At 41.6% G+C, this 27,433-nt stretch overlaps 1 protein-coding gene across 1 annotated transcript; it reads right to left on the bottom strand.

Moving 5' to 3' along the window:
• Positions 1–23: 23 nt before the first annotated feature.
• On the bottom strand, positions 24–26,208 carry gfra3 (GDNF family receptor alpha 3). The gene is made up of 8 exons (XM_076149226.1): positions 25,801–26,208; positions 11,729–12,025; positions 10,714–10,785; positions 9,340–9,694; positions 6,077–6,186; positions 4,501–4,635; positions 3,924–4,060; positions 24–2,013 (listed from the first exon to the last, which is right to left on the bottom strand). The coding sequence occupies exons 1-8, from the start codon at positions 25,958–25,960 to the stop codon at positions 1,798–1,800; spliced, it is 1,482 nt and encodes a 493-aa protein (XP_076005341.1). The 5' UTR covers positions 25,961–26,208; the 3' UTR covers positions 24–1,797.
• Between the last annotated feature and the right edge of the window lie 1,225 nt (positions 26,209–27,433).

Genomic DNA, 27,433 nt, shown 5'->3' with positions numbered 1-27,433 from the left:
CAGTCAGAGCGAAATCAGAACAAAATACATTGAATTCATCTATATTTTTATCTGACAAAAATCAATGTGTAGTTTAAGAATTGTACTAAATTGTACTGTAATTAATAATTTTGATTGGAATATTTCATTAGAGCAGTGATACACAGTAAGAGTTACACAGTATTACATCATTAAAGTTTTAATAATTCCACTGTAAAGGTGATTCGTCACTTTATCTTTTATTTGTTTTGTTAAATAATAAGTTGCAGTTTTATGTATTGCAATGTTTAAATAAATTCCAGTGGAGTTTGGAAGCTAAGGATGCGTGTTCATGCATGTTTTTCTTATTTACAAAAAGGGGGGCCCTGCAAAAAAATTTGGGAACCACTGCATTACAGTCACAATTTACTTCCTGAATTTTATCTTTTGAGTTTTCCTCTGTGAAGAGTTTTGTCACTGCAGCATCTTATTGTTTGTTGAGTCAGACTTTCATGTGCATGTAAGCCCTGAAAATGTCCAGCTGTCCCTCAGCTAACAGATAATGGACAGCTGACGTTCCACCACATTGGTCGATGTCTCGTCCATGTACATTTTGTCTGAACTGCCCTACAGCACTCGCATATTTGCTTTTATCAAGATAAAATTATGATTATTGTGTTGGTGTTCATCACATATGGCATGAGTTGTACTGGAAGCCTCAGGATGAAGAGTGATATTAGCCATGCTAACCTTTGTAAGCAGGCTAAGCACTTCCAAGAAGCTAATAAGCTGATAAGCATGCTACCAAACTTCCTGGCTGACTAATGGCTTATATGATGCCAAAACCGCTTACGTCAATGCAGATAGGGTTTTTGCCAAAAATATGTGGATGTGTCTAAAATATACATGATACCTATAAACAGAAAATCAACAACAGATGATTATGGGGGCTTCCAGGTTCCTGAAATAAAGGCCATAACTCAGACTGTCACCAAAAGGCCTTGTAGCAAGAGGCAAGTGGAAGGGATCAATGGGGGGTAGTTACTGTCTCAACCTAGAGGGAGGTCCTCCCGCAGCTACGTGAGCCACTGCCACCTGGTGCAGGTAGCTCTGTAAAAACTTTAGCAGAGGGTTAAGCACACCTTACCCTGAAATAGAGCTTCACAGCCCACATCAACAGAGAAGAACAGAGTTGGAGGTCTGCTCTACTCTAGGCCAGGCTGCTAGACACAACTAGAACTTCATGAATAAAGGTTGGATTGCACAAAAATTGACATGAACCACGACCACGAAACACAGAAAGGTACATTTTTGGGGTGAGAAATTTGATTCATTTTTATCTGTCAGGGTTATGACACAAATACTTTTTTTGCCTGCTAAATCAAGATGTGCTGGATGACCTTTACCGGGAATGTTCCAGATTTATTACTGTGGGCCTCCAGAAACAAGAGAAGGGTATATATACTTTATAAATATACATATATTCTGCTAAAAGGAGCTCAGTAGAACAAGACATACGTGGACAGTGTAAAGTGTTACTTTTTCCATTGGGCTTAGGTGGTTTACACATTTGTTTGCTTATGGGTTGATGGCAGTGTCCTGTTGTGACAGATATTCCAATGCAAGCAGGACAACACTGCCTCACTGCGGTTGCAATCTGACCATACAGAGAAAAGTGCCTGCCAGTGTACATCAAAGACGGAGCGTAGGAAGCAACAACAAAAGTGAGATGTTCACAACAAAACATGAAGTCCATTTCTTCATTTTGTTTCATTTCACAACAAACAGTCCAGGATTGTTGGTGGGTCAAGCGTGTGTATATGTTGTTTATTCTTGGTTCTACCCCGAGTTGGCAGAGGCAGATAGAAGCAGGAGAAGTAGTAGGATGGCTTGAGGTGGGTGGGTGGAGCGGGGTGCAGCCCCACCAGCCCCTGAGGTGCCCAGGTTGGAGACAGTGGCCCTCTCAGAATACAGCGGGATGACATTAAATTGGTCGCTTTCAACAACCTCCTCCTCCATCTGTCTCAGCTCCACAACTTCCTCACTGTCCACCACCTGGAGAGGAGACATTGCACCAGCATGTTACTGATATACTGTTGGCTTTACATGTGTGTGAGCATGGGGGGGGGGGGGGGGCGGGCATCATATTATCACATCCCTTCCCTGGATTGAACTCTAAGTATGTGATAATGACCTCTGGATCTCTGGGTTGGCCCCTCTCTGCACGCCTTATAGCTATAAACACTAATTTGTCCTTCTTTCAGTTAAATTAATCTATAAGCAACTTGAGGAGGACAGACAATGGGAAAGGGTATGGTCAGCTGGACCAAAGGGATGGACCAATTTAGGGCTTGCAAGTGCCCAGTGCTCCAGTCTACAGTGTGTGACGCAGATTGGATTGTATAATTAAACCACATATGCCAGTAACTTCAGGGAATGATGCTTGTAAAGTTTTTGAAAGTGTGTCTGCTTGAAAGTTGCCTGTCAATGCTTGGAAGTTGTATGCAATGATTTATTACTGTGCTCTATGTAACCTGTGTTATTATCTTCTGTGCAATACTCCCTTTATCTCCAAGGCAATAAATAGGGACCTTGGCCTTTATCATCATGAAATCCAAGCAGGAACATGTGAGCCAGACTGAGAAGAAAGCGTATGAGAAGCTGGAGAGGGATGGAGAAATATATGAAAAGCACAATTGGGATTTGGAGAAAGAAGAGAAATGTGGAAGACATATGGGCATGAATAAATTCATACTAATGCAGCCTGCTTCCAACCAACACCTCATCTAATCCACTCACAGGAACGAAAGGTTCAGAAGGAATAGGAAGAGAGAGACAGAGACTGGAATCCTGTCTTGTCTAGCAGCCCAGATTATGTCTGGCAGTGAGGTATGCTGGGAGCCAGGGAGCCCATGATCATGCAGACTGTGTGGACTACAGGTTGAAGCAACTGGCACCACATTAACTATGTCTGCTGGACCTGGTGAGCCAGGAGCAATTTCTTCAATCAAGCAGGATGTCTTCATCCCACAATTGACATGATCTGTGTTGGTAGTGATATTTGCAGATTTGTATCGGCATCCTCATGTAAAAGAACTTGGCATTGAATTGTTATAGCATCGTTTATTGAAATTGATAACACCAAATTTTGACTCGCATATCTACTACTGTAGTTTTCTCAGTTTCTTCCGCAGCACTCTGATTGCCTGTGCCTGTTAGTCAGTGTGACAGTGCAGGTGGTGTGTCCTCAATACACACACACACAAATGACACGAGAGAGAGAGAGAGAGAGAGAGAGAGAGAGAGAGAGAGAGAGAGAGAGAGAGAGAGAGAGAGAGAGAGAGGGACAGAGAGAGAGAGAGAGAGAGAGAGAGAGGGAGAGAGAGAGAGAGAGAGAGAGAGAGAGAGAGAGATCTTCCACATTCCACAGACATTTATGATACGTTTGGAAAGAAGATGCGCCACAACCACCAGTGCACAAAGTTAAGTCCTCTGAATGTAGCAAATTGCCTGTTAGCTAGCTCAGCCCTAATCAACCTACAGGCAGGCCTCATCAATCAATCATAATAATTAATTTAGAAATGTTCTTCATTAGATGCAACTTCCACAGTCACTTACTTGATACAGAAGAAAAAACAGGGTCAGTCATTGAAAAAGGTTTAAAAAATGCATTGCTCCACATCCTCTCTGCCATGTCAGCATGAAGTTCTAGTGTTTTCTCATTAGCACAGTGGGATTCAATTTCCGCTGTGGTCACATTGCAGGTGGCAGCCAATCACAACAAACATGCTAATGAGATAATGCATATTTAACAGTTATGATGGAAATATGGACAGAGAAAATGACATTTGCCAAAAAGGTCATACTCATATCCAAGAGAAAAACAATTAATGCAAATTGAACTAAATTCTAGACGTAAACTAAACTCCTTAATGTTTAGTTTCTTTAACAGGAGCTTCACTTACCATGTGATCATGTTCAGGAAGGTGATTATTGCTCAGCAACTTGTCATCTTGACCCAACGGTGATGGTCTGGGTGGAGGAGGGGCGGTGATATCTGCAGGCAGGGTACTTGGGACCCCAGTCCAATTGATGGAGTTACCTGCAACCAAACACAGTCTCTCAGTTTGTGTTTGTGTGTGTGTGTTTGTGTGTGTGTGTGTGTGTGTGTGTGTGTGTGTGTGTGTGTGTGTGTGTGTGTGTGTGTGTGTGTGTGTGTGTGTGTGTGTGTGTATTTCTCACCCTCTCCCACTACCTCTGTGTGTGTTTGTGTGCGAACATACATCTCTTCTCTTTGTCAGTTTTATTGTTGAGCCATCAGCAGTGTGATTAATCACTGACTGAGCTTTATGTACATCGAAAGATTGAGCCGCGCTTTAGTGTTTGGACACAGAGGCTCAAAGTGCATTGACAACATTATTGACAGCTGGTTTGATTGAGTGACAGTATGCAGTGTGTGCATGCATGCGTGTGTGTGTGTGTGTGTGTGTTTGTGTGTGTCTGTGTGCGTGTGTGTGTGTGCGTGTGCGTGCGTGTACTCACGCAGGCATGTGTTGTGTGTGAACATGCGTTGCAATCTCAGACAGTCCTGCCACTGGTTGCCGCTGCCTTCACAGTTGCACCACAATGACACATCTGCAGAGCTGTTACTGATGTAGTTTGGCGTCATGATAGTACCTACAGGTCAGCAACATCTCAGGTCATTGACAGCATTTTCATTTGGGACAATACAAAACTGCTCAATGTGTTTAATTTCAACATTAATTAATCGTATTTGTGACAACATTTGTCTTAGAGGTGGAGTCTTGGTGGAGGCAAGGTCGGACCTTGTTAATCAAAGTCACAATGAACATTCTAAATGATGAGTATAAAGATTTGGTTTGAAACAGAATCAAAGCAATCTGATTTGACTACATGCTGTGCTGCATGTTGTGATGCACATTTAAAGGCAGAGGAATGTTTTGTTTTGTTTTGAGAATATGTCAAAAAAAGGTGTGTAGTAAAAAATGTGCAGGTTGAACATTATAGAAAAGTAATTTATCACTGTCAGAGTGAGCACACATTGCACAACCTCCATACATACCCTGTCAGCTGACATCCATCATTTCATCTCTTTTCCTTTTTCTGTCTATCTGCACCCCCCACAATCTGCATTCCCACACATTTATCTATTTCTCTTTAAAAAGATCCACCCCTCCAGCCATCCTTAACAGCTTCATATATTTTCATAATTCAGATTTCTTCATTATACCTGTGTATTTATTTGGGAAGAGCATAAATGACTGAATCTGGAACAACCTGCCTTAAAAAAAACTCCTCCTCCAAGACTTCCTGTTCTCTTTTCAAGACACATTCAATTATCTTTCCAGGTGACCTGTTTTAATGGTCTTGGCTTATTTTATTCTTTTCTTCTTTTCTTATGTTGTATTCTGCCTGTCTATGATATGCACCTTGAAATTGGTGTTTTGGAAAGTGCTTCATAAATTTATTATCACCATGAAAACATGAAGGCCACAGTATGTTTATCTGACATGAGATGAGAAGAGCCAGAAACCCCCATTACAACAGTCAATTTGGAATGTCTGAAATGAATGAATGAAATAGGTAACTCTCTCGGTCACTCTGCCAGGTAAGCCCACTTGATGTGGCCATGTGTCATGAGGAGTGAAAGTTATAAAGGGTCACATTTCTCTCAAAATTATTTTTTTCTGTCCAAAACACTGAGAGAAGTAAAACTGAAAGTATGTACTGCTATCCACATTTCTAACCGTGTAGAGATGAAAAAACACACAGAATTCCTCTTAACAAACCATCCTCTCTCATAAAGTTATTGTTGTGTTGTGTTGTGTTGTGTTGTGTTGTGTTGTGTTGTGTTGTGTTGTGTTGTGTTTGTATGATGAATAGCTTGATTTAAAAAGAAAAATCGACTGTACGACTCATGTGGGTTGATGACATGCAGAAACATGATCTGACTTAATTAAGAATGACAAAAATTCTAATCAATGGTTCCGCTCTGTAAATATCTGTCAATACAGTTCAAAATCAACAGCAAACATGTGTGGATATCAGTATGCCTCCCCAAGACTGCCCAAACCTCCCCTCCCCCTCCATCCCATACCAATGAGTCCAGCGTAGGCTCTGAGGCAGAGGCCCACTGAATCCTTCAGACAGCCACTAGCCGTCAGAGGGGACGGCTGACAGTTATGGAGGAAATCAGCCAATCTGGACCTGATGAGGACATTGACAACAACACAATATGAAATGCAACCAGTTTGTATATTTATGCATATCTGCACACCAGTATTGGTGAACTTCATCTGACATCTGTACTTACATATGACTCTGATACAGTTTCTGTGTAAGGCTCACACGTAGCCCTTCTCCTTCCAAAGGTAGCTCCCTTTCACATGTAATTTTATGGGGAAAATTCTCTCAAAATTAGCTACAATACACAATGCCCTGCCGAAGAGCACTGCTACGTTGAGTGTTTTATTTAACAGCTGACCATAAGACCATGCTCTCTCCCTGTAGAGCAGGGGTACCACAAACAGAAATAAACATCGAACAAAAAGTTCGGAAATTTGTGTTTGGTAGATTATTTCTCTGTTGTAACAATGCTTCTTGGCAATACATCTTATATTGTTGGAAAGCCTGTTTATTTCCCTTTTAAATGGGTCCTCATTTGTAAGGAACATGCATTTGTGGGATGAGCAGCACAGCTGAGAATGTGGGTAGCGCTCATGAAGAATTTGCCAAATCTTCTCTGCCAATGCTAAACACCTTATTCTGCTGTTGCTCTTGACTCTTATTTTGAGCTTCTGGTACCCCCAGGTGATGACAATCAGGTGTCTGATTGGCAGCATCTGAACCTAGTTGGATCGTAGGGTCAAAGTGTGGAGAAGACAGGTAGAACGCTATGCTGATTGCTGCACCGATAGAGTAACACCTTTCGTGGAGGCAGCGTGATGGTGTGGGGCGGCAAATCCATCACTGGAAAAACGAGGCTTGTCATCATTGGAGGCAATCTCAATGCAGAGAGATATCGAGATGAAATTCTCCAACCTGTGGCAATCCCATATCTCCACAGTCTGGGACCACACTCCATCCTCCAAGATGACAGCGCTCGCCCTGGCAGTTGGGGGTTTATCAGAGACTACCTCCAGAATTTGGGAGTAGAGAGAATGGAATGGCCTGCCAACAGTCCTGACCTCAACCCAAATGAACACTTGTGGGATCAGCTGGGGCGTGCTTTTCGTGCTAGAATGACCAACACAACCACGTTGGCTGACTTGCAACAAATCCTGGTTAAGGAGTGGACCTGGTCACACAGCAGTGTGTGACCAGGCAGGTGACCAGCATGAGGAGGAGGTGCCAGGCTGTTGCGGCTGTGTATGGTTCTTCCACACGCTACTGAGGCTCCTGACTGTTTGTTAAATGTGTAAATTGTAAAATTGCCTTCCTTGTTACTGATAGACTTCAATCATCGAATCCACCAAACAACACCAAACAAGAGTCAATCGCAACAGCAGAATAAGCTGTTTGGAATTGGCAGAGATGATGTGAGTTGGAAGTCGCTTTGGTTAAAAGCATCTGCTTCAATTAAATGATTTGGCATATTTGACATGAGCGCTACCCACATACTCAGCTGTGCTGCTCATCCCACAAATGCATGTTCCTTACAAATGCAACACCATTTAAAAGGGGAATAAACAGGCTTTCCAACGGTATAAAATGTATTGCCAAGAAGCATTGCTACAACAGAGCAATAATCTACCAAACACAAATTTCGGAATTTATTGTTCGATGTTTATAAATTATATGAAGGATTGGGCCACTCATTAGCACCGGAGTATATTGCCCCACGTTTAGTGTATTAAAGACACTAGAGGTGGATAGCAAAATCATTCAAATGTAGGTAAATTTAGCCTGCAAATTGAATATGCTTAAAGAAAAAACAGCCTACATCACAGCTTTCCATGAATGCGTCTTCATTTATTTTGTTACGAAATTGGTTGGCAGTACATTCTCATAACAGCAGCCTCAGATTGCTACTTAGACAGGATGGTGATACCCTTCACAGCCCTCTAGATCAAGATCAAACCAAAGCCCCTAGATGTATTTATTATTATTATTATTATTATTATTATTATTATTATTATTATTATTATTATTATTATTATTATTATTATTATTTGTTGTTGTTGGGTAGGTCAAACCTACAGGTAGCCCACTCTGAGCAACAAGATCATGCCATCTCTTTCAGAAGTTAATGCCAGCTAACATTTTACTGCATGCTTTCATTTTCTTGAATTATTGTTTAGATTAGAGCTAAAATATGAAGTTGATGGCCACTACCATCATCATTACATAGTCTTACATTCTGATCCTGTTTGAGTTCAGGACCGGGACAATGAAAAGTCAGAAAGACACTAACATTGAATATTTCAAAAGTTTTAGTTTGCACTCAGGTAACTACACCATGCAGCTTCTGCTCTGAATGTCTGTTTGTCTGTTTGTTTGTTTGTTTGTTTGTTTGTTTGATTACTCAAAAAGTTCTGAAATGACTTTGATGAAAATCTGATGAGATCTGTATAAGAATGGTGGAATTAGTGGGGCATGGCCCAAGGCACAACGCATCAATATGTTGTGCCAATCCAGATCAGATTTTAGATTTATCCTCTAACATTGGCAAAGACGTTTTTTTCTTCTTCTTCATCAAGATTGTGGCTCTGGTACAATCACAGGAGTCTTATCTTACAATTACCAAGATGTTCTCCCAATGAATATCTTCCCTCACTATCTGGAGAAAGGTGTTGGCAAAACCAGCAGAGTCACCGTCACACAGCTTCAGTCTCATATTGGTGCAAAGTATGATGACAACGATGCTTCTCAGCAAATTTCTGGTTGACCACCATGTTAGTCAGCATGTCAGAAAACTAACCAAAGTACAACCAAACAAACAGAATAACTCAAATTATATTTGCATGGTAGAGACGATTAGGTACAAGTTGGTGGAGATCTATACACATTTTAAAAAAGTGCTATTTCTCATGACAAATAACATGCCATTTCTACTTGACTTCTCTATAGAGCAGTATATGGCACAGTGGATGGCAGTGTAAATTCACAGTATGATGGCATTTTGGCTTGGAATCCCTACAACTTTCAATGGGGAACCTGGGTCAGATACAGAAGATGGATTCCCTCATTGAAGTATGGGATCAAAAAACTCTTTCAGCCTTGACAATATGTGTCTTCAACAGACAAGATGTGTCAAAACCCCATCTTAATTAATTACCTCCTATGACTCCATGCACATGGCTAGTTGGGCCCTCACCTGTAGAGGTTCAGGCCCTCACCTGCAGAGGTTTGGACTCTCACCTGCAAATTTCATCCCGACGGCAGAAACTCTGCTGATGGAGGCAGTTGGGCTGTGTTCCCTCCAACTCCTGGTAGGAACAGGAGGGTACGATGGTTTTTCTCCTCCTCTCTCCACATAGGGTGTTGGTACAGGGACAGAATAACACACCCAGGCTGTACTCCTCTGGTACCCGCTCCAGAAAGCGCCGCAGTGACCGGTGGCACTTGTGTTGGCTACAGCGGTTACTTCCTGGCATCCGCTTCGTACAGGCCAGTACATACTCAGACCGCAGTGAACCACACTTCTCGAAGAGACCACAGTCCTGAGCCGCCTTCAGGCATTGGTTCTCAACATCCAATGGAAAAACAGAAGAGGCTGGTGGGGTGGACGAAAAGGATTCAGATTGTACTAGTATTGACAATGTAGTTATACATTTATACATGGATACAGTGTAATAAATATTGAAATGAATTTGAAAATTAACCAATAAAGCTGTAATAACTGTGAGGATGGACCACTTTTGTGTTTTATGCTCTGAAGCGCATACACCATGAAAGTGTTTTCCAGCCTCCAGCCAAGGGGCTACAATGGTCATTACAGGCTAAATTATAAAAACTAATGAACAGAACCAAGAAACAAATTGTTTTGGTCTTCTTAGTGTGGATAAAAATGTTTATCCTGCAGGTGGTGCTACAAGGAAAGTGGTCGTTAAAATGAAAACAAGTGTACAATTTATACAGTTTACAAATGTAGCCTGAGAGGAATGCACAGGGACAGCACAGAATTTGCCAGCCTGGTTCATCATCTGGTATGCTTGAAATCTGCAAGTTTTGCAAGTTCTGTTCAGGATCTGAGTGTTGGGCAGACTGACTGAATGAAAACAATGGATGCCTGCAACTTTGATCATTTCTGTACATTTTGTAACTGCAGTATCCTTGATTCGATTGGGATCATGGTCATATCTCATTCTCTGTTATAAATCAGTAAATCCTGCAAATCTTGTTTCAAATATTTATATTGAATAGTGTGTTTGACATGACAATGAGCATGCAGTTATGAGACACCAACTCTGTATCGTAAGAAAATTCCCTCATTTAGCTGATCAATACTTAATGATTGACATAAATTGATTTCTACATGTTGATTAACATGTCTGAATCATAGAGATTCATCAAGCTGAGCTGTCAATAAATAATCCAAGCATGACAGTGATGGACCATCACAATGTTATCATAACAAAGCATGTGTGTGTGTGTGTGTGTGTGTGTGTGTGTGTGTGTGTGTGTGTGTGTGTGTGTGTGTGTGTGAGCGTGTAAGTGAACGTGTAAGTGTGCATGTGTGTGTGCCTGTGCGTGTGCGTGTGCGTGTGCGCATGCGTGTGCGTGTGTGTCTACCAGCCACTAAGGAGGCCATTCGTGTGTCCATGAATGTATCGTCATATGGTGATGTTTCGAGCTCATCTTCCGCTGGGAAAACAAACACACACAAATGTTACACATAAAACAGTATTGTGACATTTATTTAACTGACAAACAAGGTACTTCACTCTGTCACTACAATCTTTTTAGGAAGAAGGAATACTTGATGGACACAAGGACTGGATGTCTGCAAATTATTTCAACACACTCCAAACTACAGACTCAATCAAGAATGAAATGGCATATAAAGTGTTTATGTATGTAAATCCCATACTGGGCTTTATACTTATGGTAATGACACGCTCGACAAGCCTGGCAGCGTTAGGAACTGAAGAGTGTGTAATTACACTAATGCTCCGCTGACTTATGGGCCTCAAGGGAAGAGAGTCCAGTGGTTAGTGTTAGCTCACTGATAAACACACATCACATATCACATGCTCTACTACCAACACCGATGTGTGTGTTTCATATGTACACAGTGATGTCATTTATTTTTTCGTTTAGGTATGGGTGTACTGTTATGCTGACTTCAGGATAGAAAGATGCGCGAGGATGAGGAAAAAATATTAAATGTATTAAACCAGAATGTGGCAGCTTGTCTATCTATCTATCTATCTATCTATCTATCTATCTATCTATCTATCTATCTAGCTTCCTACCTACCTACCTACCTACCTACCTACCTACCTTCTATATTCAGGTTCTGCCTCTTGGCACCAAGTCCCGTTGTTCAACTAGAACTTGGCATTTACTACAGTTGTTCTCTCTAGATCTTTTGCTTGTGATGGGGGAAGAAGAAGTATCGCCTCATTCATCTACCTGAGGCGGTACTTATTAATATCGCTCCTCTTCCGATCCCGCGCCTTCCCTGCAGTAGCTCTGCACCCCCCACTTTGGGAGCCACTGCATTATGCCCTCACTAAATCAAACAAATATGCCCAAATACACAAATGAACAAACACTATACAAACACATATACACACTTGCTGACCTGGCAGAAGGCGAACCCTCCAGTAAATTTGCAGGCACTGCTCCTCCCTGCGGACGCTACGCTGGCACTTGCAGGTCACCAGGTCAGGATGTTTGAACAGAAAAACGTCCTGTCTCTCCAGGCACTCAGCCGCCACCTGCCCCCCGAGTGAAGAGACCGCGGTATCATCTGCACACCGCTCCAACCCTCTGTATAATGCCGCACACTGGGGGTCAATGAGGCACCTCTGATTAGCTTCAACACAGTCTGTAGAGGAGGGAGGGAAGGGAAAGATGGATGCTGAAAATGGCAGCACACCTAAGAGAGAATACAAACGAGAGGGAGGTAGAGTTAGAGGGAGAAGTGTTTAGAGACGACAATCGAGAATAGAGGTAGGCCAGAAGAGGAAAAGTATCACACAACACTACTGCAGTGCACAATCCTTTCTTCGTTTCCTTCCATCCTTTTTCCTGAAACAAAATGCTGATATAGAGGAAATTGGTCAATGGGTTCAAAGAACCTTTATTGTCCATAAACATGATGTTCCAGTTAGGAATCAAAACAGAAAACTAAAAGAGAAAGAAGTACGGAACATGTTTGACTATGCTGCTTAAAACATTTTAGTTTCCTATTAAGGGAATGGGAACACATCCATCTTAATTGTAGAATAGTATAGTCCAATAGTTGATACAAATCATTGATTAAACGTTGCCTGCCTGACAGTCTATGACATTTGATGTTTCAAATTGCCTATTTTTAATGTACTGTATGTAATGTGCAGCTTGATTCACTGACTGAGTTCAATTGTGTTTTGGGGAAGTAATCTTATTTTACTCTTTTTAAATCCAATGTCTTTAAACCGAGTCAAGTCACAAGTCACGAGTGTTAAAACCAACCATCAAGTTCCACATCATGTACGTATTTGTAAACCATGGGAATTGTACTTACTGATGTCAAATGTTACTGAAGAAAAGAACCAATCAAAAATTAAGAAAATGTTTTACCTGGGCAATGCCAGGGAAGACATTTTCTTTCATTTCTTTCATTCAAAATTCAATGTCAACACGACTCCCTGCTAAATACTAATACGCACAAGGGAAGTATTGAGTAGCCGCAAAAATATACAGGGAGGAGAAAAAGAGGAACAGAAAGATAGATGGAAAAAAGGTGGTAGCAAAGGGAGAGAAAGATAGTGAAGGAAAGAGACAGAGAGAGGGAGCACAACGATGTGAAGCTTGATGGGTTCGACGCGTGCACAGTATGACGCACAATCAGCTTGCACTGCTGAAAATGTTGTTCTTCACTTCACACACAGAGGTACGTGTGTGTGCGTGTGTGTGTGTGTGTGTGTGTGTGTGTGTGTGTGTGTGTGTGTGTGTGTGTGTGTGTGTGTGTGTGTTTGAGCGAGAGAGAGAGACTGCTCTGAGATAGACCCTGTGTGTGTGCATCCTGCTGAGAGGGTGACCGGGAAGCACAGAACCCATCATTATTACCAGAATACAATGCTGCAAAACCACAGGGGAGGGGGCAGAGGGGGCAAAGCAATCTAACACAGACAAAGACACAAACACACACACACTTGTGATTTCAGAATGAAGTGGCTGAGAGAGTGAGAGAGCATAAACAGCTTAACGTTCTGAGGTGGATCAGTAGGCAGAATGTAAATTGAATACTGAGTGTGCTGATGAAAGAATAACCATGTGCATAAAATAGTCCCACTTGAACAGCCTTTGGGCCTGATTCTGAGTTGAGAGGTGCATTTAACCCCAAAATCACAAGCTTCCATATATAGACCTCAGACTTACAAGAGGTGTTTCCGCCATAAGAATTGAGTGCCAACCGCTAACTGGGATTCAGATTTGGGATTTGCATTTTTTCTGGTCTTCTCCAGATGGAAGTTGTAGTAAGTCCTGCTATACAGTCTGATATGCACCAGGAAACATATTTACTGCCTGCACAGAACAAATCACGCATGGAAACAACAGGGAAACTCTTGCAAGAGTCTTCTGGAGGGATAATCACAATATTTTCTGGTCTCGACCGCATGCAATGTCGGTAACAGTACAATAAGTACAGCGCATAAAAGACCAAGAGTGCTTTCATATCAAGAGCGCAGATTTTTCTGGCATAAACAATTCAACAAGTCCAAGTCCAATTAGTTAAATAAAGTCCAAACATGCCTGAAAGACATAAAGACCTGGATGATCTGCAATTTTCCTCTACTTAAGTAAGACAAAACTGAAGTTATTGTGCTTGGCCCGAAACACCTTAGAAATGCATTATCCAACGATGTAGCTACCACAATGACATTACCTCGGCCTCCAGTGCCACTGTATGAATTTAAGAGTTATGTTTGGGTATCTCATACCTAATTTTTCAGATCATTTTAAGCTGAGGGTGGATGCTACTGGCAAAGGCACTGGGGTAGTTCTGTTGCAGGGAAATGAGCAGGGCATCGATCACTCTACTACTTTTCAAAGAAGCTTAATCAGTTCTAGATTTACAAAGCACCATATAATGGAAGCTTTGATGCTGCTGTTGGAATCACAGTAGTATGAGGTTTATGTTGGATCCAGCTCATTGCTTGTCCAAGTTTTAACCAATCATAATCCACTGGTTTTCCTATCACTGGTTCAGGACATTAACTTAAACACAGGAAAAGGAACAGAGAATGTCTGTGCCGATGCACTTTCTTGCCGATGCACTTTCTTGTGTCTCCTAATTATCAATCATTTTGGGAGAATTGACAGATTCTTAGGATAGGAGGGTGGTATTACGGCCCCAGACATATAAAAGCTGTTATGTCCTTTTGTTATATTACTTGCAGTATTATACGGTTTGTAAAAGTGAGTCCACTGTTTTTGAAGATCTTTGAGTAGTGCAAGTAGGTGTCGTCCTCCGATTGGCTGAGGAAGAGGGTGTGGTTTCAAATGTGCCCTTTTCCAATTGGTGGACGTTTTCATGGGACTGCTCAAAATGATAGTGAAGTGGCGGCCAAGTGGAAACTCTGACCCGCCCCTATCTCCAATCTCCAAAGGCATAGTGTACTTTAACTGACGTTGTGTTTTTGTCCCCACATAAAACAAATTTCAAGGACTTTTTAAAACGACGTAACATTGCACAAGTTAGGCAAATTAAGTCCACGCATTTCTGACCTCTAGGCCAGATTATTGTAATTCATTATTATCAGATTGCCCTAATAAGTCTCTAAAGCCTCTCCAGTTGGTCCAGAATGCAGCTGCATGTGTCACAACAAAACTAGAAGATCATATTTTTCCCATTTTAGCTTCGCTGTAGTTGCTTCCAGGAAAATCAAGATTAGAATATAAAATTCTCCTGCCCTCTTCCAAAGCTCTTAATGGCCAAGCTCCATCATATCTTAAATAGCTCATAGTACCCTATCACCCCCCTAGAACACTGCGCTCCTAGAATGCAGGCTTACTTGTAGTTCCTAGTATATCCAAAAGTATAAAAGGAGGCAGAGCCTTCAGTTATCAGGCTCCTCTCTTGTGGACCATCTCCCAGATTTGGTGCAGGGGGCAGACCACCACTCTACATTTAAGAGTAGGCTTAAACTTTCCTTTCTGATAAAGCTGATAGTGAGGGCCGGCCAGGCTTGCCTTTGACCAGCCCCTAGAGGGACTGAGCTCCTCTCCCCTTCTCTATTCTCTAATCTGTGCATGTCCATGTACAATTCATACATTTCACTAACTTAACTTCTTCCCCAGAGTTTTCTCTCAGAGCTCTCTCGTCTCACAAGTTCCTGTAGAATCCTGTCTTTTAGAGATGAAGACCCTGTCCTGCTTTTATACCTCATACCTCTATTGCTTTTACTGTTGCTGTTGTTGTGCCTCTCTCTCTCTCCCTTTTACTCTCTCTCTCTCTCTCTCTCGCTCTCTCTTTCTTTCTCTCTCAATCCAATCCAGTCAAAAGTAGATGGCCTGGTGCTGCTTGAGGTTGAGTTTTTCCTTGCCACTGTTGCCAAGTACTTCCTCTTGGAAATGTTGGGACTCCCAATGGGACTGTGAACCGTGAAAACATTGTTGTGGGAGAAAAAATTTCAATATTCACATGCGAAAGGTCCCCTCTTCGAAACTAGGTATACCATTAAAACCTCTTATTATTATTAATAATAATAATAATAATAATTGTGTCTTGCATATAGAAATATGATACACTAAACAAATTTTATTTATCATAAGATATCAATTATCTTTATCATTTATAATAATAATAATAAATATAAGAGATCATGAATGGTATATACAAGATAGTATGATAGAATAGATGTACTACACAGTATATATAGATGATTACACCATAAATATATTGAAAGGTCCACAGTACCATCTACAGCAGGGGTGTCTAACCAGTCGAGCTCAAAGAGCCACAACGAAACCAAACACCATTTCGAAATGCCGCACTGTTACCGGACCAGCAATGGCATGAAATGGTTCAACATAACAAAAGAGCCATAGAAAGGAGGTGACGTTGAATAAATCAAAATACAGGAGAGCAAGGTGGCGGTAAAATAACCTCTCTCTCAGAAAAAAACAAACAAACCCTGACAACACATTAGTGATGGGAAAAAAACAGAAACAAAATGGTTTGTATTGTACCCCTCACAGGTAAAGTGCTTGAAGATTAACTAATAAAGAATGTTCAAACTATAAACAGAAAGCGCAGTGTGCCAGCAAGGCATAACAAGGAGCCGCCCAGTCACTGCCAGCGAGACAGACGGGAAGAGAGTGAGCGAGGGACCGGCCGATCCCATAATAAGCATTAACAACACCAGCACACACAGCCTATAGGGGAGACAGAGAGACAATAGCGCAGCTAAAACATCCTGTGTTCATCTTCATATTTTATTTTATTTTATATTTTGATTTGATTTAGCTTTACGCTTTCCTGCATCCATGGTGATTCTGTCAGTAGCTAATGCTAGTCTGGCTAGTACACTCTGAGACTGCGTGTGCACATTAGAATGTTTCATGTTTGGAACATTAAAGTTACTGTTAACCTTTTCCTGTTCGGCTCCCAAACCGTGGTCGAGGAGCACAGGGAAGATGTTTCCTCTGAGGCCAAAGTTGATGCTCAGTAAATTCGGAGATAATCCTGTCACCTTTTCCAGCAGCAGCAGCAGCAGAATAACGCACGGGAAACTCGGTTGTTCGTGGGACGCTGGCAGCATTACTTTTACTTACTGGCACACTGTACATTCATATCTTCATACTGTAACCCGTAACCGGAACATTCATTGCTCCCGCCAACGCACTTCGTACTACCTGTCTCTCTCTCTCGCTTGTCCACACACACACACACACCAACACTTAAAGGAGCCATGCGTTCTTAAAACATTACTTAGACATTACTTAGACATCTCTCAAGTTCGCGTGATGACAAAATATATATGAATAAATATTAAAATCAGACAGCTTTTTGTCTGTATTGCCAAATATAGCAAATACATTTTAGAGTTTTATTTTACAATATGGAAATTCTGCACATCAAGAGAAAAATCTGTGAGCACTTGAGCTGGTGCCAAGCCACACGTCAGCCTGCAAAGGTTCGCCACCACTGATCTACAGTATGTACAGTTTGTTTTGTGGTCCTGATGATGCACTGCAGTTTGCTGATGTGTTTTGGGTGTGTTAACAGGGTCCCCTGTTTTCTGTGGTTTAGCCACATTTTAGAATATTAATTTTTCGGATATTAAGCATTTTGGGAATGTCACAAGTTATTGTCTTGTGTAAGAGTGGGGGCCGCATTTCTGTTCTCAGTCTTGAAGGAACCTCTCACTTGTTCTTGTTGCTGAACCCGTACCATCTGCCCTTGATATTTATTCCCCTTCACCCCAGCCCTACCCATCACCCCAACTAGTTCAGTAGTGTCACATCGTTCATGATTCCATTCATGTCTCCCATCTCCAAATATAATAATTTGTTAATGCAAATGAAACATAAAATAAAAATGTAAATAAAATGAAATGACCCTGTACACATGCTGGACCCCTGAACAGTATAGTATAGTAGTATATAAGATAAGATAGAATGCTTCCTGGGGTACCTGGTACATGCATACCAGGGTACCTAGACCTTCTGGGTTTAAAAAATACTGAAATAATGTGTGGTCCTGTGTGCTATGTATGCAAGTGAGGGGTTTTGTATGTTTTGCTTGTTAATTGACCAGTTTCTTATCTTTGGGTGCACTGACTTCTGAATCAACCAATTTAACACAATCCCTTCGCCCTCCAACACCTAGACCAGTGATTCTCAAACTGTGGTACGTGTACCACCGGTGGTACGCAGGCTCCCACGGGTGGTACGCGGAGGTACACGGTGGGAGTGACTGTGGACTCTGTGCAGGTATACAAATACCTGGGAGTCCATTTGGACAACAAACTGGACTAGTCTAAGAACACTGAGGCTGTTTACAAGAAGGGACAGAGTCGACTCTACTTCCTGAGGAGGCTTCGATCCTTCAATGTCTGTAACACCATGCTGAGGATGTTCTACCAGTCTGTGGTTGCCAGTGCCATCTTCTTCGCGGTCGTGTGCTGGGGCAGTAAGGCGAGGTTCAGCTGACGCCAACAGGATCAACAAGATCGTCAGGAAGGCTGGCTCCGTCCTGGGGACTGAACTTGATTCATTGCAGCGTGTGTCAGAGAGGAGAATGCTGCGCAAGCTAAGGAGAATCATGAACAATGACTCTCACCCTCTCCACCAGGTGCTGGCCTCATACAAGAGCACCTTCAGTAACAGACTCATTCCCCCCAGGTGTACTACTTAGCGCCATAGGAAATCCTTTCTTCATGTGGCCATTGGACTGTTTAATAAAGCTACCTCGGGTCAAGGTGGGACGGTTGGGACATAGGGATCTGAGCCCGCTCCCCCCTCCCTCCCCCAACCTGCTTCACTGTCACTTATAGTATATTGCACTAAACGTTGTATGTCACATCTACACATGTGTATGCTGTAGTTGTAGATTGTCATTACTTATACCTCAGTAATGACAATTGCACTTGCACATTGCACTTGCACATTTGCACAATTGCACATTGCACACAATTGCTCACTTGCACTTGCACAATTGCACATTGCACTTGCACTTCCTTATGTACTTATTTTGTCATGTACTGTTCCCCCCATTGTTTGTACTTCGTACCCCCCTATTGTTTGTACTTATCTTGTACTTATTATCTATTTGCATTCTTGCACTTTTTCATTATTGCACTAGTTGGGTGATTTCTGATTTCTGATTTCTGATTTCTGGGTCTTGTTTTTTCATGCTGTACTGTAACTGTTGCACAGTAATTTCCCTCGGGATAATAAAATTTCATCTTATCTTATCTTATCTTAAAAAAAAGTGAACCATTAAAAAATTGAAATGCGACTTAAAATAAATGTTTGCACACGGCACAGTACTACCCCTTACCGATAGTGGCGCTGCGTGAAAACGTCAACTATTAGCTGACTACTACAGGCTAAACATAACTGTGGGGAAAAAAAGTATGAGCGGTCCAAATCCACTTAAGTCGTGGCTCCAGAAGGGAACTAAGAGGACGAAGTCTGCGGATCAGGAGGAGGATATTTTAAACAGCCTGGACGACGGTGAACGGAGTGCGAACGTTAGCAGCAACATAAGTAGTGTGAAGTGTCCACAGCACCGGTAGCTGGCTGCAAAAAGCGAAAAACAAACAAAATGTAAAATGACCCGAGTTATATCAGCCTGGGATTCAGCTGGAGCGGGACAGAGGACGAGCCAAAGCCACAGTGTGTGGTATGTGGTGATGATCTCAGCAATGAGTCCATGTCCATTGCATCTCAGACGGCATCTTACAACAAAACACACAATGCTGAAAGACAAACCAGTGGAGTTTTTTGTACGCAAACGTGATGAACTGAGGAAGTCCTAATGCGCAATTCAGTTCCGCGGTGCACCTGTGATTAAAGCACAGGAGGCTTCTTATCGTGCCCAGCCTCCGCATAGTGAAAGCCGGTAAGCCGCACACATATGGTGAACAGCTGTGTTTACCATTTGCAAAAGAGATGGTACACATGACATGATCGCCAAACAATTAAATTTGGTGCGACTTTGAAATGACACAGTGTCGCGGAGAATAGGAGCCATGGCAGATGACGTTAAGACGACACTGATTGAACGCATTAAAAATAGACGCTATTATTCCATTGAACTGGATGAGACTACTGATGATGCAGGTTTTGCCAATTGACTTGTTTATGTCAGATATGAGCATGATGGTGCAGCTTAGGACGACTTTCTGTTCTGTCAGGCCTAAAAGAGTTGTAAATAGTTGCCAAAATGCTGTGTGTTTGAAGTACAGTTGGTTGTGTTTTTGATTTATGTTCTCGTGTGTGTGTGTGTGTGTGTGTTTGTTTGTACGCGTGTTTGTGAATGAAATGCAGTTGTCATTAATGTTCTCACATGCTGTGTTCTAGTACCAATTTGTACAATGTGGCTGTGATTGACAAAGGTCAAATTAAATAATATTCTTATGAGGAATAAATGTGCTTCATGTGTGTATTTTGCATAGCAGCTGAATAGGGTAGGCCTACGCTACTGTATTTTAACATCGGCCATAGTGGTGGTACTTGGAGAGCCAAATATTTTCTGAGGTGGTACCCAATAAAAAAATTTGAGAACCACTGACCTTGACCAACAGAGGACCTATGAAAGGATTTAGTTTGTTGACTTCAGCTCTGCCTTTAACACCTTCAGGCCAAACTCTCCTCGCTCTCCTTGCCGGACCTCTATGTCAGTAGATAACCAAGGTTCTGACTGTCAGGAAACAACAGGTGAGATTGGAAGTGCACATCCCTGACCCTCTGATCCTCTGCACAGGTGCACCATAAGGGTGTGCGCTCTCTCCTCTCCTCTACTGTCTCTACACCAATGACTGAGGGGTCCACATCCCTAGACCTGTCTGTAAAGCTCCTCAGCATCATAGGTGACACAGCCCTGATTTGTTGTGAGTGAGACAGTGATGAATCTGCCTACATGAGGAAAGTGAAACATGAAGTCCCAACAGAGGTTGTGCTACCTGCAGCAACAGAAAAAATTAATCCTGCCACAGACAGTGATGGTTCATTTCTACGCCACCATTGTCCATCACCATGTACAGTAGTTTAAATCAAACACAGGCTGCAGAGCATCATCTGCTCCGGTAAGAGAACTATCCATATAGGTTACCTGCATACCTGGACTGCTCCACCTACTACCTGCATGAGCTGCTGCCCCAGGAGAGACTCTCAATAATAGTACTGCACTGTATTGTGCTCATCATTCTCTTTATCTCTGTCTCTCTCCTTCTCTGTCTGTCTCTCTTTCTCTCGTCTGTTATTTCCTAATGCATGACGGTTTGTGTTTACTGCTTTGCATTCCTTTGTATAATTACACTGGTTCAAGCAAGTTCCTATTGCACACCCAGCCATTTGTGGAGAGGGAATCTCTCTTGGAATTGCCAATTTCCCTTATACTTAAAGGTTTTCTTTGCACTATGTAGGTAAAAACAATAGGTTTAATATTACCAAGCATTGTAGTGTGCCTGTGTGCTTTTAAAATCAATTGAAACTGCCGGTTCGAGTCCCGTATGGACCAAGTAAGTGGACTGGTAGTTGGTGAGTTGCCAGTTTGCCTCCAGGGCACTGTCGAGGTGCCCCTGAGCAAGACACCGAACCCCCAACTGCTCCAGGGCGCCAGATAATGGCTGCCCTGCAATAATTGGAAGTCGCTTTGGATAAAAGCGTCTGCTAAGTGACTGTAATGTAATGTAATAAATCTTGAGTGTTCTTTGGTAATTGGTATTTGTCGAGCAAACTGTAAGACAAAAATGGACATCCAAATTGTTGCACACAAGACAGAAGTCGACCTGTTGGATTTAAACCTCTGTGGACGTCTCAAAATCAAGCCATTAACAATTTGTGATCCTGCTGTCACATGGACTGTCACATGGACTGTGGATTGACCTCCCCTAGAGGTCAATCCACTGACCTCTAGGGGAGGGGGAAAAGTAGTGGATACATTCACATCTCATTCTGTTGTCAGTGGGTGATATAAAGACAGTCCTTCATTGGTTGTGGCAAAAGTATGTAAATGTCCAGGGTAAGGGTATTGAAGAGGCCATTTTGGAAGGGGCTCGCTCTCTTCTACCTGGGCTTTTCTACTTGACTCTCTTGCTCCCTGGGGCTCTGTCTCCCTGGCTCTTCTCTTTTCTCCCTGGCTCTTCTCTTTCTCCCTGACCCTTTCCTTCTCTTGCTCTTACTTTCTCTCTGCTTCCTTTTCCATTCCTCTCTTCTTTTTGACCATCATGACCTGGTTCGATTTACTTTATTCCATCATTTGTATCACTTTGGGTCTTGTTTTACATTCTCTCAGCTGTTGCAACTGTAACTGTTACTGTAATGTCATTCTGATTAGTTGATGGGGTCAGATAAAACACAGTTAACTATCTGTATCCATATTAAGGTGTGAGTTTTTTCGTCCTTGCAATGCAAAGCAGACGGCTCCGCACACACAATTTGATCTTACTCGAATGGATCTCTCTCGTTCTCTACCTTCAATGGATGCATGCAATGCTCTTCGGCCTCTGAATTTAAAGCAGCCAGTGTGCCACTGAGCTCGTCCCTGCACTCTACAAAATGCACTCCCATCTCTCCTTGCAAAACATCTATAACACTATAGTACTAATACTTAAGATAATCTCACAAACTACATATTTTCGCCCTGTTGCTCTGTCCAACAGTTTCTTCTATTACAAATTCATTCATTCAGTTTCTTACTAAGTGTTTGTCTTCTCTTCCGTAAACAGCTAGGGCCTGTCATAGCATCAGCAGTGGCCAGAGTGGCAGCAAAGAGATCCCATAGCGAACCATAGTGAACTTATTCTCTGTGCAAAGTTTCTTGATGCATTCAGATGCACTGTTTCCGAGTGCAACTGCAGTGAACGAGTCCATCCAAGTCTGTTTGGCAGCTCAAAAGTTGCCACAACTTTCTGCACTAAGGGTGCCATAAAACGAAAACTGTGTGAGGGATATGGCATAAAATTGCATAATAGCATCAGGCTCTATGTTCTCCATCTCAGTAGATGATGTAGATATAGTGCAGAAACTCCTCTGCACAACACTGACATATGCCAAATGGCCAGTCCATCTCTGGTCATATACAGTATATATCTACATCAATTTCTGCTTGACGTGACAGCTAGCTAGGAAAACCAGCCACTGGGGAATCACAGAAATATACAATAATTAAGTTGACAACAAATGACGAGTCAAAGGGCCATAGAGAATGTTATTATTACGCTTACACTTCTGGAGTTTCCCCCAGGAAGTGTAATTGCTTTGAATTTAGCCACCAAAAAAGGAAGTTATGTACTTTACCTGTATCCGCGTAACGAGCAGTTTTTTCTTGCTAGCAGTCAGGTCGAACAGAACATTGACATTGATATACTGAATGTGACTACAGGCGGATTGGCCATTTAAAACAGATGTGAAGCAAAACATTTCAATTATAATTAAATATTAGTTCTAACTTGTGTAAAACTTGGAATTACCCTATTATTGTTATTGTTATTAATATTAATAATAATAATAATAATAATAATAATAATAGTAATAATAATAATAATAATAACAATGATAATAATAATAATAAATAGAATAAAATAAAGTGATAAAATAAAGTAATAAAATGCTAAATATGGATTAAAGGACAGACGGAGTGGATGGGATCTAAACAAAGACTATGTGGCAGAGTGTTCTCTATCAGACAGTGGTGAGGAGTTGTAAAGGGACAAAGCAGCAGGCAGGAAGGATCTCCTGTATCGGTCCTTGTGACAGTGAAGCTAGATCAGCCTCTTAGAGAAGGAGCTATGCTGTCTGTCCAGTAGGTGATGGAGAGAATGACCAGGGTTATCAATGATGGATATGAGTTTGTTTAGTGACCTCTTCTCCATCACAGTCCCAAAAGTATCTGGTTTGCTGCCCATTACAGATAAGTGATAGACTGATAGAAAATTTCCAACATCTTGCTGCACACATTGAAAGATCTCAGCTTCCTCAGGAAGTATACAGCCTCAGTGTTGGTCTTCCAGTTCAGCCTGCTGTCAATGTGGACTCTGAGGTATTTATACATTTATAGCAGCTCAAGCAATAAACGAAAATACAACTAGGAGGAGTATATTTATAACTACTTCAGTCATTTACAGTGAGCCATAAATGAATGTTAGTATACTACTGGTCAGTTTTTGGTCAAGTTTTTAGAGTAAACCTGAAGTGAAACATGGACAGGCCTGTGATGAGCTCACAGGGGGATCGACAGCTTTCTTCCTCTGTCAACACACATTATGCATCGGTTTCAATAAAGCTTCTATTTGTTTTGCGATTGTCACAGAAATTTAATATTTGACACTATCTTGTTCAATATTAGAAATTCAACACTTACACACTTAATTTAAGAAAAATTGTATCGTTTGCGACTCTTTGGAGAGTTTGATGGAATGGTTTGCATATGAGACATTAATACAGAATATGAAAAAACATGAATTTAGCGCTTCTGACCAAACTGAACCACTCAAACATTTTATCTCTAATTAAGAAATACATATGTATGTTACACATATCTTTTAATTAAGCTGTCAGACTACACACTCCTGTAACACATACTGTATCGCTGTGAGAAGGCAAATTAGACCAGAATCAGTTTTGTTTTTCCTCCTTTAGCTGTCCTCATCCTGACACTGAACATATTGTAACATAAAATTCTACCAAAAGATTTTATTAGGATTGTATGTATTGCATGTAAAGATCAAAAGGATTTGATGAGTTCATGGCAAGGTTCTCAGCGATGCCGTACATTTATACAGCTTTAAAGTGCCTCTTACCATGTGAAAAGATAAGATAAGATAAGATAAAATTGTATTATTCCGAGGGAAATTGCTGGTCATAACGCCTTTAGCTTCAGAGGGACAGCGCTGATCCTACAGTAATAAATGTGGAAAACACTGACCGGCTCTTTATTCCACTGCAGTGGAACCACAAAGGACATTCAAAGCAGACGACATCTAATGTGAAATATACTCATTTTCATCCAACAAAGGTTTCATGTCTGTATTAACAAATTAAGAGTATTCTCCACTTGTTTTGGAAAATTAATGGAGGGTGTTTGAGTGTGTGTTTCTCACGCAAACTGAGAAACATTACAATGAAGATGATGATAGAAATAAAAATTAGCTTTGTAAACACACTGCAGCATTATTAACATAATTATAAATATGCAACAGCGTTAGACATAAACTATAATTTTAAAAATAAAGTACAATACAAATACACTAAACTTTAGAAATAAAGTGTGAGAGAAGCTTTATGTATAAACTAAACTGCAGCCTTATAAGGAAACAGCAGTTTTATCACGAATACGTCACATAATGAATTGTACAGCAGTAGTTAGAAACAAGCTACAGCTTTTTAAATAAAATGCAGTTATATAAAAATAGTGTGACGTATCACATTATATCATTTTATGGCTATGGGTATAGTTTATAGCTTTATAGCTTTTATAACTACCATTTTACAGCTATGTTTATAGTTTCTAGCTAAAATGAAAATGTGTGATGAAAAACAAAAGGTCATTTTATTTGACATGTCAGTCATTGAGCCTCTATATTAGTCACTACTGAAGCAAGAAAGCATGAAAGTCTCCTCTGAAGCTAAAGGCGTCATGACCAGAATATGAGGACGTCAACTGGAATAAAGTGTTTTGATTTTCAAGGTTTGATGCTAGAAGGCCGCGGCCTAGCGGTGTATGGGATGAACTGCAGCCTGTGAGGAGCGCTGGACACACACAAAGTCAGCCTAAGAGGGAAAGCGTTCAAATAAACGCTTGGGACTTTGAGTGAAGGTAATGCGGCACAACTTTGACATCTAGGTGCTGAAAAGTTATGCTCATCATAATATGATCCACTCTGATCTAATTTCACCCAGAGAGAAGTCCATCAAACAATACAAACACCATTTGAAGCCCATTTATTTTCTTTGAATATGTTTAAGTGATGCTGTTGTGATCAGTCCGCTTACCTGAGAAGGAGAGAAAGAACACGATCCACACACACATCATCCTCTCCGTGTTCCGGACGACAGGAATTGGTGCGTCCTCGGATGGTCCAGTACCACTACTGTGCGCCCCACAGACAGATCGATACATGCACTGTCCCTCCACCGTCTGACTGCGGCTCATCCGCTACAACAGAGTTTACAAACCGCCTGGAAGGAAGCGGAAGCCTTAAAGTGTGCCGGGAGACGCGGAGAAACGCGGACAGACGCTGAGAGACGCGGACAGACGCGCAGAGAAGCGCGGAGACCCGGACAGACGCGGGGAGCTGCTGCTGTGTGCGTGACAGAGTTTCCACTAATTAAAGATATTCAGCTTCACTCGTGTCCCTCAGAGCGGGAATCACCCGGTTCACTCTGACCAGGAGCTGACACACACACAAGCCCCCCCTCCCCCCTCCCAGCCCCCCCCGGAATACACACACTCAGCTCTTCATTTACCATGACCATCATCCGCTCGTTTGTCGGAATTAAAACACAAAGTACGAGGCCATGAAGCACGATTCCACACCTTATTATATATTATTAACCTGCGCCGAAGTACAAACACTATTATTTATGTTGTGTTGCGCAAAAATTAGATTTATTTTTTTCAGTTTGGATCAAATATGCTGTATTCTCTCATGTAACACATTATTCTTGCAATCATATCCATACAAACTACTGATTTGGCTTTATACCATGGATGATTTCATTCACTGATGATCTATGAAACTAAATCAGCCTTAGATGTATCAAATGTATGTGTCTGCTTATGATTTCTAACATGAATATTAAAACGAAGAATTACTTTCTTGCAATCTTATCAGCTTGTGAGCAGATGACATCAATCAGCATTACATAGTGACTTACAAGTTCACCTGCTGCTGATCATGAGCACATGGACACATTGAAAAGGATTAGTGAGCTCAGGCAAGTCCATGTGAGATGATTTTCATAATTTAGTCAAATGAGCTGAAATGAACGGACTTCCCTCACATCATGTTATCTGTCCCGCTATCATTAATCTCAGTCAGTTTTGTACAAAGCAATCATGGAAGAAGCAACGTTCCCATCCAGATTCAGCTGGTCTGGCTGTTGAGGTTGCTGCTGTACAGGATGGTTGAGTAAATTGAGAGAGAAAATTGACCTATATGGCTGACCATCTCTAAACAGCTGTTCTAGCATGACATATGTGTAATCATACAGATGCACATGCAGACACAGAAGCAGCTGAGATGCACTCTGTTCATTGGAAGCATCTGCATGAAGCTAAAGCCCGGCTGTCAGAGATTACACTTATGGACAGCAGGAGGAGCACCATAACTCTTCTAGATCACACTTCTGTTCATGTTGCAGCATACGCACAAGCTGGCAGAATGCTTCTGTTGATCTTTTAACAGCTTCAACAATCAGCGACTGGGCTTTGATAATGATATGCACATCACCACACACACAGAACTGTTACAGCCATCAAGCTAATTATATGACTCTCTCTTCACCCAAGATGTTCAGCTAATCAGTGAAGAGCCTCCTGTCTCCAGGGACGCACATAAGGAACCCTGTGACATCACAAAACACCACTATACAGACAACACAGGCCAATATGCTCACACTGCAA

This window comes from Genypterus blacodes, unplaced genomic scaffold (assembly GCF_046128005.1).
Source record: "Genypterus blacodes isolate CSIRO-AG114 ecotype Tasmania unplaced genomic scaffold, CSIRO-AGI_Gbla_v1 ptg000044l_1, whole genome shotgun sequence".
Classification (NCBI taxonomy): Eukaryota; Metazoa; Chordata; class Actinopteri; order Ophidiiformes; family Ophidiidae; genus Genypterus; species Genypterus blacodes.
The sequence above is the reverse complement of the archived record's forward strand: the minus strand, read 5'-3'. Positions and strand labels throughout refer to the sequence as shown.